This window comes from Falco rusticolus, chromosome 3 (genome assembly GCF_015220075.1).
Source record: "Falco rusticolus isolate bFalRus1 chromosome 3, bFalRus1.pri, whole genome shotgun sequence".
In the NCBI taxonomy this organism is placed as follows: domain Eukaryota; kingdom Metazoa; phylum Chordata; class Aves; order Falconiformes; family Falconidae; genus Falco; species Falco rusticolus.
The window spans coordinates 18,799,564-18,817,016 of NC_051189.1; the positions used below are offsets into that span (position 1 = coordinate 18,799,564).

At 42.5% G+C, this 17,453-nt stretch overlaps 1 protein-coding gene across 1 annotated transcript in view; it reads left to right on the forward strand.

Moving 5' to 3' along the window:
* The window catches only part of SNTB1 (syntrophin beta 1), a 116,159-nt gene that overhangs the window by 62,165 nt on the left and 36,541 nt on the right, over positions 1-17,453 (forward strand). The window contains exon 3 of the mRNA XM_037381275.1: positions 11,079-11,286. Coding sequence (XP_037237172.1) covers positions 11,079-11,286 — 208 coding nt within the window. The remainder of the gene's footprint in view (positions 1-11,078; positions 11,287-17,453) is intronic.

The following is a 17,453-nucleotide window of genomic DNA, read 5'->3' on the forward strand; positions in this document are numbered from 1 at the left end:
TCTTTAAGTAGAAGTCAGGGATCTATGACACTAATATAGAAGAATACCGTCTGAAAATTGGCTTGCTGAATGTTTTTTCTGATGCATTTGCAGCTGTGAGGCAGATTTCTATAGGTGGCATCTGGAGTACAAGTAGAAACTCCATGCCTTTTCAGTAGAACTCTATAAAAGACGTCCACATGAGTTTGGGACATGCCAGAACTCCTAGTTTCACTACTGATCCACCGCACAACTATTTTTCTTTGTAAGATCTACAAGACTTGGCATGTTCAGACTGGACATTGGGAAGCATTTTTATACTGAGAAGGTGGTCAAACACTGGAACACACTTCCTAGACAAGTGGTCAATCCCCCAAGCCTATCAGTGTTTAAGAGGCATTTGGATAATGCCCTTAATAATGCTTTCACTTTTGGTCAGCCCTGAAGTGGTCAGGCAGTTGGACTAGATGATTGTTATAGGTCCCTTTCAACTGAAACAGGTCCCTTCTCTCCCGTCTCTCCTGAAGGAATGAAAGCCATTTAGTTCCTGCACCTCTTCAGGCTCATGCTGGTATAATGTAAAGGTGACAGAGGTGGAGGGGAGGCAAGTGTTAGGCAGTGGACAAGAGTCTGGACATCTTGTTGATGAGAGCATGGGCTGGCTCATGCCTCCATCCTGCCTGTTCCCTGCTTGATAAACAGGTCTATATTTTGATGTTGCCAGGCACGAGCAACCACTGGTATACAAAGCAAAGGCTGGATTCTCCTTGAAGAACAATGTGGTTTGGGTGTGCTGTTTTGCAGACTGGTTTTTTTTCCCTACTGATGGAGTGGATCCCCCAAGTCACATACCTGGTGTGGGGCATGCAGAGGACAGGGCACTGCCACAGAGAATGCCCATCGTACCGACGATGAGTTATGGCTGCTCTTTGAGAGCATAGGTCCTGTTTATCTTGAGGTTTGCCTTTGGCCTCTTAAAAGGTAGTTTGATAACACTGGGCTCAGCCAGTGGCACTTCCTACTGGTAGAAGCACAGATCGAGTGAGGTGCTGAGCAAAGGCTGAGCCCTGGCCATGGGACTAAGGAGGTGATGAACCGTTTCCACCATTGCACTGGCACTGTTGCAGCATGCTGGAGCTGTGTCAGTCCTGGGTTGGACACCAGCAGTTCTGTGGGGCATCCTGGGGAGGTGGGAATCTTCCCTTCCTAATGGATGGTACAGATTTAGCAGGACTGGCCTCTGGTTTAGGAAACTTGGGTGGTTTTGCTGTTACCATGAGTAGGCGGGCAAAAGAAAGAGAAAGGACTTAGGCATGCATGGGGGATAGAGCAAAGGTAATGATACTATAACGGGTGCATTACCAGTATAAAAAAAACCTCTCCTTCACACCTTCCTAAGGAATTTGTGCCTTGCTCCTTGTGCTGTTATTGGGCTGCTCTCTGGCTGTAGACAAAAACCTCTGTGAAATGGGGAGACTACTTAATTCGCAGTGTTGTTGTGAGCTACAGCTTGAGATCCTTGGATGAAAGGCATATAGCACTTCATTATCATTATTGGTACAGACATGTTTTACTACTTGAATATGAATAAGTTCTTTGAAGAAGTCATTGAGCCTGCTGGAGTCAAAGTCCTGATTTATATCAAGAATTTTTGTTACTGTTTTTTTGTTGTTGTTGTTTTTTTCCTAGTGGGCTGTGTTTATTATCTGTTTAGATTACTGTTAAACTAGGGAAGAAATCAACAATTCAACATTAAAGCAACTTGAAAGGATGGAATTCAAATCCAGAAAAGAACAAAAATGATGATAATTAGGGTGAAACCCTGGTTGACTCTCCTGTCATCCTTAAACCACCCTGTTGTGCTGTGCTATCGCAGTGTGCCTGGTCTGTTATAGAAGGGTGATTTACTACTGTAAAGCCCTTTACCTCCTTGTCCACAAAGGGCTGTGAATTTAAGATCAAGGTGAATGTGCATTTTCAACCTTAATTCCCAACTATTTTACTGTTATGGATCTAAATCCCCCTTTTGTGTAAAGTTGGATGTTTCTTGTAATGTTCTTGTTTATAGTACTGTAATTGCTAATCTGCCCCCAAAATCTGCTCTTTACTGGAAGGGATGAATAAGTAGGTGGCACTTCAAATTTATCTAGTGTTCTCTCTTTTCAAGCTGAGAGAAGTTAGGTGATATAGTTAAAAAGGCGTTTGCAGCATCCCCTTCAGTATGCTGAGGGTAAGAGAGGGAAGAGGTTGGGGTGTAGGGGAGAGGAGTGGAGTGGTGGGATGGATAAATGGCTGGGAGATGGGAAGGCCTCCTCCTCCTCCTTGATACATTAACATGTCCTCACTAAATATTGCATGGCTGTGGGACCCTCCTTGGTAGCCAGGGTCAATGCATTCAGAGCTAGGGTTGTCAGATTAGAGACCTGTAAAGCTGTATTTCTTATAACAGAATATTGGGGCAAATAATTAACTGCTAGAATTAATAATTGGTGGGCTTGGCTGTCTGACAGTCCTCTATCATCTACATCATCTGCTTTTTGGGTAGCTCTGGAATTGCTGGTGCATTTTGGAAGCAGTCATCTGTCTTGATAAGGGGCAGTTTTCCAACCTTGTAGGAGCTGGAGCTCTGAAGCCTCTAGGCAGAAAGGGTGAATTTTGTATTTTGGTTTTTTCATTATTAGGAATAGTTATTTTCCATCATTTGTGAAACTTTCCACCAGCCAAACAGGTCACCAGTTTTTCTCTGAGTCATATGAATTTATGTCTTAACCTCAGTTTCTTCTCAACCGTCTTGGAAGGCCACTGAGATCGAACACCTCTGTAGGACTGTCCCTTCTGTAGAGAAGAGAATTTTGGTCTCTTGAGTCAAATCACCAGCTAAGCTTTTTGAAAGAAAAAAACAACCCACCAAACAACCCAAAGGCCATTTTCTGCAGAGCAACTTCAAGGGTATTTGTTTACTCAAACGCATTGGCAAACTAGGTTGAACTTCAAATGTTAATTTACTTTTATTTACTTCAGGTTTAATTTTTTTTTTTGTTAAATCTTGTTAAAGTGTCTTTCTAATGCCCTAAGGACCTGCTGTAGTCTCTGGGCAGCAGTTTGAGAAGCAAATCGCTGGGGAAATGTGCCAGGATCTGGGGACACAGTGGAAACCCCTGAGTTTTCCTTCAGGGTGTTTGAGACACCAGTATAGAACTGGTTAGTTATGGCATGTTGTGACTGACCTTCAATCTGTGCAGGTCTTGGTGAGTCTGGGATTAGTCATGTCTCATTTTCTTGAAAAACAAGTTGCATATTTTCCCCTGATATGATGACATGGTGCTTTCTTCCCTCCCCATTCTTCTGGGCCCAGGCGGGTGAGTTCCTGGTGTCCTTCACATCTCCCCCTCAAATCAAATAAGAATGGGCAAACCTCCTACATGTGTTACTCAAAAATGGTGTCTGTGCATGCATGCAGACATGTGAGTATACATAAAACTTTGCATATGTGTGTGTCTATGTGTGAACAGGACCGAATGTGACCTGACAGGAGTAAAATGTGTCATGTGGGTGAGTGGGTGGCAAGGAAGGATGTGCGTGGTGTGGAGGTAACAGTAACTAAGGCTGGCAAAACACTTTCAGCTGGATTTTTGATTAAGAAACTTCTAACCAAAGTCTTTCTTTTCTGTGAAAATATTTGAATAATGAGTTAATGGAGAAAAAGAAGATACGCTGGTGGCTTTTTGTTGTATTTTGGGGTTTTTTTTCAGCCACTGCTTGAGTTAGGGGAGTTTTGAAAAAGTTAATGAATTTTGGATGGAAGGGAGGGGAACAAATTAAGAAAAGGTGATAGAGAAAGAAGCCAAACGATGGACCATGAGAGTAAGAACTGCAGCAGGCATTACTTGGTGAACATTTTTTTTTTTTTTTTTTTTTTTTGCAAAAAAGAGAGAGAAAAATCAAAGCACTGAAGAGGTGGTGAAAGAGAAATGCTCCAAGAAATGTGTCACACATTAAAGGGAAAGGAAGAGCAGAGTGAGTGCTGCAGGGCAGGACACAGGAGGAAAACAGTTAATCATGTTTTATGTGTGTCTGTATGTAAAGGTATGTGAAGTGCTAACATCCAAGCTGCTGCTAAACAATACTGGAGAGCAATTTTAACACCCCTGAGATCTGCCAAACAAAGAAAGTTGATATGCAAAGGTTTCATTTCCTGCCATGCTCCTCATTCCCACAGTCCTCGTGTTATGGCTTGGAGTTAGTGACAAACTCGAGACCTTTTTTCCTGCCTGGCTGTTGTTCTGTGCTCAGCGCTGTGCTTTCCCTTGCTTATCAGCAGGTGTGCAAATTGGATTTCAGTCTTACAGCTCTGATCTGGCCTGACCTGCTGTTAATCAACGAGCTAGATTTTCAGCAGATGTATTCAAAGCTGCTCCCTCCTGCAGCTTGCGTAGTTACTTGTATGGCAGCAAATTGCAAATTACAGCCACAGCATGAGCCTTGTGTAGTGGGCTGCTATCATAGGTGCTCCAGCTCAGTGTTGGTAGGTGCTGAGGCTGGGCTTTAGTGCTTCAGTTGTACATGCAGTCATTGCCATTTTAATACCTTGGGCTTGCTTCTAGCTTTCTCATGCATTTCTACCGATGGAAATTCCATTTTTCTGTAATAGGAATCAGGGAGAGTTAGCTGAAGTTAATACTTGTTCTCATGACTTTTCCATCAATTTCTGAGTCTATTCAATGGGAAGATGCGTTTACTGCCGGTAGTGAAAGTGCCGGGAGGTGACCTATGCCCATTGTCCCTGAAGGGGCTGGCAGTATCTCCAGGAGACTGGCTTCCAGGTCGTGCTCTCTCCCCAGCATTCAAAGGCCAACAATTGATCCAGAAGGAATTTTTGGTTTTGTTGTTGTGGTTGTTGAACAGTCTAGTTTCTGTTTTGCTTCACTCCACCACTAAGCACTGATCCCTGGGATTTCTTGGTTACAGAAGCCAAAAATGAGGTGTATAAAGTAATGAGACATTGAGAGACATTCTGCTAGATGAGGTGGACCTGCTGTTTGTCTCTTCCGGTGACACTTTCACCCATGACAATTTGTCTGAAAGACAAAACTGATCTGTCAGCAGCCCTACTCATTTGTCCCATTTCCCTATTAGTGTTCATCCATGCTTGTGAATCATGTCCACTTCTTTCTCCTGGGTCCTACTACAACACTGCCTACCAGCAACAGCACCAGTGGTGTTCCTTCTTGGAAGACATCTAATCCTCCTCCAAGTCCATGATCTCTTATTTATGCAGAAGCATGAGACTCTCCACTGTCTTCTCAATCTGAAGGGGTCATTTACCACTATTACCAGCTACAGTAAGTTGCTTTTTGCTTAGCTCTTGCAGGTCCAGCTGCAGAAGGTTTGCTTTGCTGTAGAAGGTTCTTTGAGGTTGGCTGTAGCTTTGCTAGAGGTGCAGATTGCTTTTGTGGCCAAAACAATTTTTTCCCCCTAGCATTAATATACTTTCCCTCTTGCTGTGGCTGAGTAACTTCAGGGAGCTGTGATCAATGTAATGACCGCACCAATCACAACATCTTCTGGTCTTAAAGTTTCAGGCAGCATCTTTTAAAGGTTAAATCAAATTCCCACCATGTTTCTGAAGTAATTTCCTGCAAACCCCCCCCCCCCAGTAACTGAACTCAGTGTTCCTTGAAACAGCACTTTTGTCATTGTTTGGTACTAAATCCACTGTGAAGATGGCCGGACTGTGTATTCCTCCGTTACCAGTATTCAGCACTATTACAACCAGACTATAAGAGAAAAATTCAAGAAAGAAAAAGATAAGAGGTGCAATGTGGGAAAGAGTTCTGCTCCTTAATATCCATAGACACTTAAAAAACTATTACATTATTTTTGTAGTTGTTCTGTTGTTCTGGGTATATAATGCAGTGTGTGCTGTGCTCTGCAGATCAGTTGGAATGAGTACATGGTGGTGTGACCAAGTCTGTTACAGAGCCAAACCCCTTCCTTACTTGCATGCAACACAACTCTGCTGATACCCCTTTTATTAAAGCCCAGCTGTTAGTAAATAAAAATGAAATCAGCTGTGACAGCTTATTAATGATTTATACACCCTCTGTTCGGACATCAGTCTAGTCCAGCTCCCAAGCATCGATGTTGTATTTACAATGAGATACAAGTATCCATGTTGTATTTATTGCTCTAAGTTGAAAGTCAGCAAGTAACTGTTAATACAGCCTGTACACTTGTGATGGTGAGGGGACCGACAGACTTTGGTAATTAAGTGGGATTTTTCTATGCCAAAGAGCCAAAGAGCAGCTGCTTGGTAAAATTGCTTTCACCTCCATTTAGGTGCATCAGATCAAGATGCTTCTTCAGTGTATGCTCGGGAATTTGTTGCAAGACTAAAAATCTCTCTATGCAATATTTTCCTTGAGGACTAAATCCAAAGTTTCTGTTGCTTAATTTCAATGTATTTTATTCCTGGTTCATCTCCTGATGCTGCTTGTAGAATTGAAAAAGAGCCCCAACAGGGTTCTTTACAACAAAACCTACAACTATGTAAATATAACCTCTGACTGTGTTCCTCTAAATCCCCCCCCCCTATGCTGGAAAGGCTCCTGTGTTTGTACTCTCAGAAATCAACAAAATTACTTGCCATGTTTTCATGTGCAGAGAGTGATGGAGAAGATGAAGTGAGCATTTGGCCCTCGATCCCTTTTTAAGTTTGCAGAGTCAGTGTCTGAGTGTTTTGTTCCTTGCTATGCCAATGCAAAATCAAAATAGCGTGCTGGACACAAATAACTCAGGCTCCAGTTTATCATTAACTTCAAGGGATTTTCTCCACGCTTTAATCAGTCACTGAATGCATAATCTGACCCGGGAAGAGGCATGAAGTGTAAATCAGTGCCTGATTTGGTCCTGAGCCAATGCTGGTGGGAGAAGTGCCTTTCAAGAGATTTGATAGAAGGTATTTCTGAGATAATGATCACTCCTACAGAAAAAGGCCTTATCAAATGTGGAATGAGTATGGCGTATCAAACATTTGCTTTCAAGTTCTTCTGATCCTCTGCAAAGTAAAAACTGATGATGAAGTGAGGGAGGAAGTTTTGGCCTCGTACAGGCAAAGTTACAGCATTTGGAGGCGCCGGGTTTTGCGTCACCCCTGTGTTCTGGGGGTAGAGAAGGGGATGCTAGAAACACTCTTCAGCTCAGTGGGACTCTGAGAAGGAGAGAGAAAATTACTCTTTTATTATAAGGTTTGCCAAATGATCTCTGAGAAAATGTGATATCATTCATATGCATTGCCAAGCTGGAGAGATGCCGCACATCTTGGCAGCCATCTAGAGCTAACATATAATTCCTTTGGGTTGGTATGGGCTTTATCAGAAACAGCTCCATATGCGGTATTTACATAACTGTGGTGGAGTGTGAGAATAAACACAGCTGTGGCATTGCCCTAAATATTTCAATTCAGTGGGGAATTAAGAGAACTTTATCACTGAACTGCAGATAAACAGAAGTCAGTAAGCGGTGGTCAGTTTAGCCAAGGAACAAATCAAAGCTACAATGACTGGACTGCTGGAAACATTTAAAGTGCTTTAGTGTGGAGTTTACTCAGGTCACTGTTATTTTTTTGCTTTTCAAAAAATATGGAAATGCCATCAGTCAGCTGTTATACAAAAAGCATCATCCAAATGGACTGGTGAATCAAAGCAGCGTAGGCTGAAAGGCAGAAAAGGGAAAAATTTATAGGGATGCAGTGCTTTCAGCATCTGATTGTAGTCAGAGCCCATGGGTTTCCAGGAAGATTTTAAGTTTCTTGTAGTATCTCAATCCCAGTTGACTGCGGAGACAGGAGTTGTGGCTTTTTAGTGGAAATCTGCAAGCCTGGTTTCCTAAGGATAGTTTAGTGCCCAGATCTTATAGCAATAGCCAGTAGCAGAGTTCAGACAGTTGAGGATTTAGACTTTTGTCCTTAAGGGATGAATAAAAAAGGTGCCCTACCTAGCAGCTTGCATAGGAACGATGCTTGCAGACATATTCTTCAGGCTAGACCAGTGCTGTGGATAAAAGGATTCAGTTTTAGGGCTGTCAAAGCAGCATTTATTCCTGTTTTGAACTCACTTTTGAGAAGTGTAGCATGTATTGTCCAATGTTCCTGTCACTCAGCTCAGGGAGTGAGGTAGACTTTCTGCAGTTGTTAGCGCATCACCATCAAACTTTGATGACTGACAAGCAGTCCTGAAAATAGCCCCATTAGAAATCACTGAGGGATGATATTTTAAAAGTATTTTTGCAAGCAGGGCTTAGTATGTGTGTGCGTGCGCATATCTATACTAGAATATATACACTGATATCAGAGTAGGATGTGTATATATTACAATATGCATAGTTTAGAACCCCTGAAACAATTGTTAAGAGCTGTCTAAATGTTCATTATTTTAGGAGACAGAACTGTTGTACAAATACATAAATAGCCACCATCAAGGGAAATAACTTTGATGAAGGCCCAAGTAGCAAAATACTTGTTTGTATGTTAATCCATTTGCTAAAGTAAGAGTTTAAGAGTTTTCCAAAATGGAGGGCAGCGAGTTGCCATTTGGAAGCTTTTCCAGCTCTAGATAATTTGTTTTTAAACCAAAGCCTGCTACAGTTCTAACTTAAAAAGAAATTACACAAGTTAGCTGCTGTTCCTTTGCAACTGAAGAAGCAGCACATTCTTCTGAGTCTTCATAGTCTTTTTTTCAGTGCTTTGTTTACTGCACAATACACGGTGACTTTGAAGGTGAGAATTCCCTTACAGAAAACACAGCTTTTGTAAAGAGCATTGTTTCATGCAATCCATACAGTGCGTTAACATTTTTCAAAAGCAGCACAATACTGCTGTGCTGTCCAAATAAGCTTTGTCTTTAAAGGAAGTATTAAAATGGGATGTAGAGTGCAGAAAATCCTGAGTGCTGGTTCCCTGCCTTGTCTGGGTTATACACTTTTTCACTTTTTCAGTGGTGAAATGGGGATGCTGTCACTGACCGCATTTATAAACTGCTGTGAGATCTCCTGCAAAAAAGTGCTCAGTAAGTAATAAACAATGTTGCACTGATTGCCACTATGTACTTTGAAAATCCAAACCTGTACAGTTTGTTTCTATTGATAGCTGCCTACAAGAACAAGTTCAAACTCAAGTTCATACAGCAGTGGGAGAGCAGTGTTTCTGATGGGAAGACAGACCAGGGTGTGTAGCTGTGCTTGAATGTAATGATCATTGGATGCAAAGGGCTAAATCATAACTTTAAGGAAGATGGCTTTTTTTTTTGCCGTTCAGAAAAAATAAGAGTGTGATTTGGAACATACCTGTCTATATAGTTTTCTTGTTCACCAGACCTGCATCATCTGACAAGGAATTTTCCTTGTGGTACCTGAAGTTGAATCCTTGGTGCATCCTGGAGCGGCTAAATAAAAGCCTTTATTTTCAGACAGTGCTGAACTCCAGCAGCTTTACTGAGGAAACATGCGTTATTGTGTTGGCTCAGCAGTTTCTGAAAAATCAACCCACTCTTTAAGCTATCCAAACAGTGATTTAGGACCCTGAACAGTTCAGCTGCTGAGTCTGGAAAGTCATGACCTTTTCTATCTTTAGAGCGATGTCTACGTGGAGACCTCCCCTTCCCAAAATGGACAAACATGAGACCAACAATCCTCGCTCTCTGAGCCCTAGAGAGCTGTGCAGGTCGAGTCATCCTCTGTTCTGGATTCTGTTCTGATTTAACCAATTAATTAAAATCTCTTAATTGTTAGCTAAGCTTCAAATTGCAGGATTTTATAATTGTGTAACAAATATTTGCTTTACAGTACTATTTTGAGCCACAACCTGGACAAATTCCACTGAACTAATTACTTTTCTGTTACAGAAAGGAATCGTTGTGCGTCCCAGAGATCGGGCAGCAGTACACAGGACAGAAATATGTGTTTAGGCTCAGATCCCAGGTTGAATTTGCGTGGGTAACATTCAGGGGCAGGCACTGTACATGTGTAATGAAAAACTACAAATGTGACGGGGAGTTGAGCGATGGGCAATGACCAGGGCTTGGTTTTGTAATTGCTACATAAAGATAAACCAGACTATTACTTTGTGGGTTATTTAACAGATGTTCAAGTAAAAGTGGCCCACAAAGCTATAAAGAGCACACAAGGCCTCACTAATAACTAATAACTTCACTGAAAACAGAGCTGAAAATAGCTGCAGCTGTCTCTCAAAGCATATTTGTTTTGTTGTTGTTAGCAAAGGTGTTGGCACAGGTCCCATAACCGCGATGGACAGGATTCATTTTTCCTGAAAACTGTGTTGATTTGTGCTTTTCAAACCACAGTGGTGGGGTGGAAGCCTGAAGGATTGTCTAGTAAGGATGTTTTTTTGGAAAAAAAACATCTTTCTCCACAGGAGTGTGGAAAACTGTAAAAGATGCCTGCCAGAAGCAATCATATGGTTGCAATTAGCACTTTCTTGCTGCCGCTGTTAGCAGGATCTAAATGGAACACTGAGGATGTTGTTAACTCCTGGTGAAGGACAATTGTCGTGGGCTTCTGGTTGATGCTTACTGGTGTCACTGAAACCACAGCACAGTCCTAAGAAAACTCCTCCATTTGGGATGAAGGTGGTTTTCATTTAGCTCTGTATGTGTAAAATAAACAGACTGAGAAGCTCTGGGTGTACCATGATATCCAGCTAAAGAAGGCATCAGATTATCCCTGGCTTCTCCATCTGCAGTCATCTGTTGGGCAGTTCTGGGTGGTTGCCATGTTGGTGAATGTTAACGGGTTAATGCTCTTCTTGCCTTTATATTTGAAACTCCTTGACATGCTAGATGTGGGGCTGCATCTGCATCATCAAATCACCTTCTCAAGAATTTTACCATAATGCCAGTACAGACCTGGCTTCAGTTAAGATGATCCTACTCTAGTCATGTGTTGTAAAGGTAAGTTTTTAGTGCTAGGTCTTGATGTTAGTATCCTTCTTGTTAATTCATTGCTAACACTAAGCGAGGTAATAAATTTAGCTGCATAATGGTATCTGAGTGAACGTGTTTTCCCCCCCCCCCCCATTTTTCTAGACTTATTGAAGTTCATTCACCCGATGCCAAGCACACCGTGGTGCTCAGGAGTAAGGATTCAGCTACAGCCCAGGCCTGGTTCAATGCCATCCACTCCAGTGTCAATGAGCTCATCCCCAGGGTGATTGCAGAGGTCAGAGACCAGCTGGGTAAAACAGGGATTGCTGGAAGTCGAGAGATCAGGCATCTAGGCTGGCTTGCAGAAAAGGTAAAGAAAACATTCTTATTTTCATTTCTAAGCTCTCTCTTTCTCCCTTTTTGTTCCTGAATTTAGCCTTGTCTGATAGTGGAGAGGTTAAACGAGGTTCTGAATTTTGCTTTAGCTTTCCATTAAGACTTTTATTTTCCTAACATGCCAATTTTTGTGCTTTTTAAAAAAAAAACTCAAAAAACTAGAAGGTCCCCATAGTCTTCACTTCTGTATGCAAGTTAGCAAAGACTTTCCTGGGAGATCAAAAGTCTCATCATCTGTCAAGTTCAGGCATGGGACACAAGTCACAAAAACTGATGCCAGCCTCAAGCTCCCCTGCTGTTATGTCTCCTTTTCACTTATGTGAGTTTTCACCTTCCTTCTCCCAGCCTGGGGGATAACCAGTTACTTGGTCCATGATCCTCGCTCTGCTATGCCTGGCTGCAGAAGCTGAGCATGGTCTGGAGCACGAGGTGGTGTCCCTGCTGCGCCTGGGAGCTTGTTCTTTAATTGTAACCCTGCATTTGAGCTGAGCTTTATAGAAGGCTGAGCTTGCAGTTGCAGCTCTTGCCCCGTGTCGTGCACGGTTTGAGTCTCAAAATATTTTATGCCACAAGGGAAACCTGGTGTTCAGTTTGAAAGTAGTTTGGGATCTATTGACCTGTGGAAAACTGACCCATGAATGCACAGGAATGGTATCAGTATACAATCTGGTTTTAAATCAGTAGTCTCAGAATTTGTTTAGGCACTACACCAACTTTTAAGTATGGATTTGCTATGGTAACAGTGTTAGGATTGTGCGTAGAATACCTCCTATCCAGATACTGCCTGGGTGGCTGTTCAGAGCATCTCTGCCTCTCCAGCTGGGATGCGTGGAAAAATGGCCACTAGGTACAGCACCCAGCACAGGTGTGGAAAGCTGATTGTGACTGCCCTATAAAAAAATACTGTATGTTTTAGCTCTGTGTGGGATTTTGCAGATGCAAATATGGGGGAGACAGGCACAGGTGCCGTATATCTATCTAGCGTCCTTTAAGAATGCACACCATTAATTTTTAGCAAAATGTGGGTCAGTCCACACCACTTGTAATGAGGCAAAGATTGCAAAACCTTTCAGGCAGATTTGATATGTCTTCCTGTCTGTCCCTCCAGGCTTGCAGGGTGAGGAGGACAGCACAATTCTGTGGCTTAGTGCGGGAAAGAATGTAAAAAATTGGAGGAATAATTGGGGGTTAAAACAGCAAAGCATTGGTAAATAAATTTTAACATATATATATATATGTTATATGCTAAAATACATATATATAAATTATAACATATTTGTATAGCCGTGGGGTCTTTAATCTTGTATTCCCTTTTGTGTCTGTTTCTATAAACTTATGAAATGCTGAATATAAGAGGCTATTTCTGTTGTAAAATCCTCACCTCTGAAAGAGTAACTGCTCTGTTAGCAGATCATGTAGCGCTTATATGTAATATATTCACAGGTCATTTCAAGTGGATACATGGCGTGCTTCTGGTTTATGAATTTCCTCTCTTTACAGTTAATACACAATAGCCTGTTGACACACCTCTTTCTCCTCTTTTTTTTTGCCTTATGGACTGAGATCTTATTTCATGTTACTCAGTATGGACTGGTTCAAGGTCCTTCTGAAATTAGTGGTGAAACTTCTGTTGCCTTTAATAGAGCCAGGCTGCAGTTCTGTGCACGTTCCAGTGTATTTTCAGTGGCTGTCATCAGGAATTAGCCTTGAGAGATTTGCAGTGACATTACTACCCAAAGGCCAACATGTTTTTTACACTAAACTAACCATCCAGAGCTGTGCCATAGTAATGGAGTGAGGTAAAAAGTTCCCAGCTTCTTACCGTATTGGAGACCTGTTGAAAAGTAGATAACATCACTACATATGGTAAAATACTATGTGAAATTGCTTTTATTTTGTTACCGGACTGTGGGCTGTAAAGCCTGGTTGAAAGAAAGATAATCTGCAAGGCCAGAGAGGAAGGTGTAGATACTGTATATATGCAAACAGTATATATACTGTTTCAAAGGAGGAGTTTAAAGCAGTTGGGTGAAGTGCTGATTACAGGGTATTTGCTAGATGCTCCCCATGCAAAACCTGATTTTGCCAGTGGGGGGGAGATTAAATTCTGCAGTGACTTTTGGAAGCATGCAGGGAGTACCTGGGTTGTGTGCTGGGTTGACCCTGGCTGGATGCCAGACACCCACCAAAGCCACTTTATCAGTCCCATACTCACCTTGACAAGGGACAGAAAATATTATGAAAGGCTTGTGAGTCAAGATAAGGACAGGGAGAGATCACTCACCAACTATCATCATAGGCAAAACAGACTTGACTTGGGGAAAAAAGAATTAAATTTATTACTAATGAAAGAGTAGGGTAATGAGAAAATTAAACCAAACCTTAAAACACCTTCCCCCCACCCCTCGCTTCTTCCCAGGCACAACTTCACTCCCAATTTTCTCTACCTTCTACCTGCCAGTGGCAGAGCAGGATGTGGAATGGGGGTTGTGGTCAGTCCCTTGTGCTGTCTCTGCCACTCCTTACTCCTCAAGGGGAGGGCTTCTCACACTCTGCCCTGCTTCAGCCTGGGATCTCTCCCACAGGAGACAGTCCTCCATAAACTTCTCCAATGAGAGTCCTTCCCAGGGGCTGCAGTTCTTCATGAGCTGCTCCAGCTGGGTCCCCTACAGGGTCATAAGCCCAGCCAGCAAACTTGCTCCAGCCTGGGAACCTATCCCCACGGGTCCATGGGTCCACAGGTCCTGCCAGGAGTCTGCTCCAGTGTGGGGATTTCCCATTGGGTCATATTCTTCTGTGGGCACCCACCTGCTCCAGCATGGGGTCCTGCATGGGCTGCAGGTGGATATCTGCTCCACCGTTAACCTCCATGTGTTGCAGGGGGACACCCTGCCTCACCGTGGGCTTCACCACAGGCTACCAGGGGATCTCTGCCCTAGCACCTGGAGCACCGCCTTTCCCTTCTTCTTCATAGACCTTGGTGTCCGCAGAGCTGTTTCTCACATAGTTTCACTCCTCTCTCCAGTTGCAGTTGTACAGTTTTTTCCCCCCTTCTTAAATACATTATCCCCAAGGTGCTACCACCATCACTGATGGGCTTGGCCTTGGCCAGTGGTGGGTCTGTCTTGGAGCCGGCTGGCATTGGCTCTGTCAGACATAGGAGAAGCTTCTAGCAGTTTCTCACAGAAGCCACCCCTGTAGCCCTCCCACTGCCAAAACCTTGCCATGCAAACCCAGTACCACCAGCTTTCTTCTCCTGGGATGGACTTTCTTTCTACAACCTTACCTGGTTGATTTCTAAACATTGGAGTTCAGAAAGAGACCTCATTATAGTAGCCAGAAAATAAAATATGTGCCTTATATTACTATTATTTTTCTTCTCTTTGATATTTTGTGGCATATCTTGCTATTTTCCGTGGACTGCAGTGGGAAGAAATCTGAACTCTGTTTTGAAAAGCATCTTAGACTGTAGCTTTTAAGACAGCTTTTATGGCATCCCATTATGTTCCTTACATAGCATATCCTTACAGTGAATTCTCAGTAAAATGGAACAACACTAAGTAAGATGAATTCCTCTGCTTGTTTGGGGAATGCAAAATGTAATCCCATAGAAAGTTCACTGTAATTTGCTGTGATTACTCTCTGCTTTCATTAAGCTGTTTCCTGGTTTGACATTTTTTATGTCTCTGCTCTAAACTTAGCTCTAAACTTCAACCTTTATGGTACTACAGAAATAGATTCATTAGCGGAGCCTCCCTCGGGTGGGTAACATTAAAATAAATAGTAGGTTATCTAAGGTACTAAGGAATGGCATGCTAACAGGATTCTTCCACCTTCACTGAACTTCCCTGTGAAGATAGCCCTAAGTTTGTGTCTTCGGCGTGAAACATCCATCTCACAGGTCCACCATCAGGTCCCTGGCTGTGCCTTGCAGGGGATGAGCAGTGAGGGTCTGTCTGCAGGTAAAGGAAAGGGCTGTGCATCACTTTAAGAAAGAAAATGCTCACTGTGGTGAGAATGGTAAGGAGAAAAACAGCCAGAAGTAGTCATTAGAGATGCTATATTCTCTCTTTTATTAAGGCACTAACCTTGTCCCGATCTTGACCTTATGGGAAGGGTGTCTGAGGCCAGACAAGGATTAGGGAGTCGTATTAGTCACCAGCGTCCTAAAACTTTTCTGTAACTAAAGGAAATGGCAAGTACCTGTTTGTAATGAAGTGTGTGTTCTCCGCATCACCTTTTCTTCCTTGTATTTATCTTTTCACTTCAGCAAGACCTGTGGGATTAACAAGCATGCTAAGTGGGAGGGAACAGCAATGTGTGGGTTTTAATCTTTCCAGGTATTTCCTTTTTTTAATGCTCCCTGTAAAGATACTTTAGTGACCAAATGAATAAAAAAAAGTTAGTAATGTCGTCCTAACTGAGGAGCTTTTCCATGTGCGTGTTAATTTCCTCTGTTTTTCCAGGAATACTTTCAATTCTTGTAGAAATGTCTTTTCCACCTCTCTTTTCCACCACTTTTATATAGTTTTGCACATCCTGTGGATTATAGAGAAGCTGAAACAAGCATCGCTGCTTTTCTCCTCATGCTTACCCACCTACCGTTGAGTTCCTTCATGAATAGCAAATTTGCTCTTGTGCTGGACAGCTAAAACACTGAGGAAATGGTAGTTTATTTTATCACTCCGTAACATTTGCTGTAGTAGACCAAGATACTGTTGGCAAAAGCTTTATCTACATTTTTGCCTCTTCAATGCAAACACAAAAAGGTGTTCTGGCAAAAGTGGTTTTGCAAAGGTAGCTTTTGCCAATTCAGCAGTCAGCCGCACGAGCAAAAGTATGACTGGTTTCAGGGGAAGCTGAAGCTGTAGCCAGGCACCAGGCTTGTAGCTGGGTCAGTTGGGGGGGGGGTGGGGGGGGTGGGAATTAAATGAAATCCCAAGCTGTGTGTCTCCCCCTGTAAATGTAGGCTTGGAGGAAAGAAAAAGCACTTCTGCAGCCAGAGACTGTTCTTTCTGGATGTCAAATATCTTACAGACAGTGCGCTATTTAAAATGATCTTAAAGCTCCTTCGAGAAACTTTAAAGTAAGAGTTGCTGAAAGTAAGTTGTCTTTTATAAAGTTGATATTTGAAAGTGAAGAAAATGCCCTTATGAGCTTTTCTCACTAGATCTTAACCCCAGAACTTGGTTCCTGTTCACATTGCTCTGCCTGTGCAGGGCAAGTGTGTTGCTGCTCCCACAAATCTGATGTGGGGATCAGGGTGGGGGGAAACACCTGATTCTGGAGGGGGAATAACCAAAGTGCCATCGTAAATTGGAGTTGGTTTTCAGGTCCTGACACTATCTCTGAAATGCAAAGTGTGTCAATATATTACAAGCTGTTAGGTCTCCTCAAAACTTAGATAACCATATCATTGTGTTAGAGCTGAAGTACGAGGCAGGGTGATTTTCTTCGGTATCGAGCTGTATATTGCAGTATTATATTTATCTTCCTGCTCTTGCTCTAATTCAGAGAAGGTAGTGAAAACAGCAAGATTGCGAGCTGTGCAAGCTGTCCAAACAAGATTTAGACAAAAGACATAAGAGTGTATTTGAGGTTGTTTTTTTTCCCCAGTATGAAATGAAAATGTTTCTGTTTTACCATTTTCTTTGGAAGTATGTTCACTGGTTAGCAAAACAGGTAGACAGCAACAGAACTGTGTTGTTACTGTCATCACAGAAAAATGAGTTTTCAAAGAACAGGAGAGAAGCTTCAGTTTTAAAATTTTCTATTATTTCTAAATTGTAAGAACAAGCTTAAAATGTCTTTCATGTAGTTAGAACATTTTGCCTTTATTTAACATTGTGGTTATCTGATTTTAACCACCTTACTGTGAAGCACAGCAGCCGCTAGGCAGCATTTTAAATATCCTGGCACAGCCATGTCCGTGGTTGGAGCTGCTGCCGTCCCCCTTAGCTCTCTCAACTCTTCCATTGCAGTGGTGGCAGTGCTTGTCTGACCCCGAGCCAGATCGGATGGTGGTGATGGTAGAAAACTCATTACTTTTGGAGGGGTTGCAGGTTTTATGACAAACACAGATCCCAGTGCAAGAGTAGCGAGAGCCTGTGGCAAGGGGGAAGGGATTGGGAAACAGGGCTG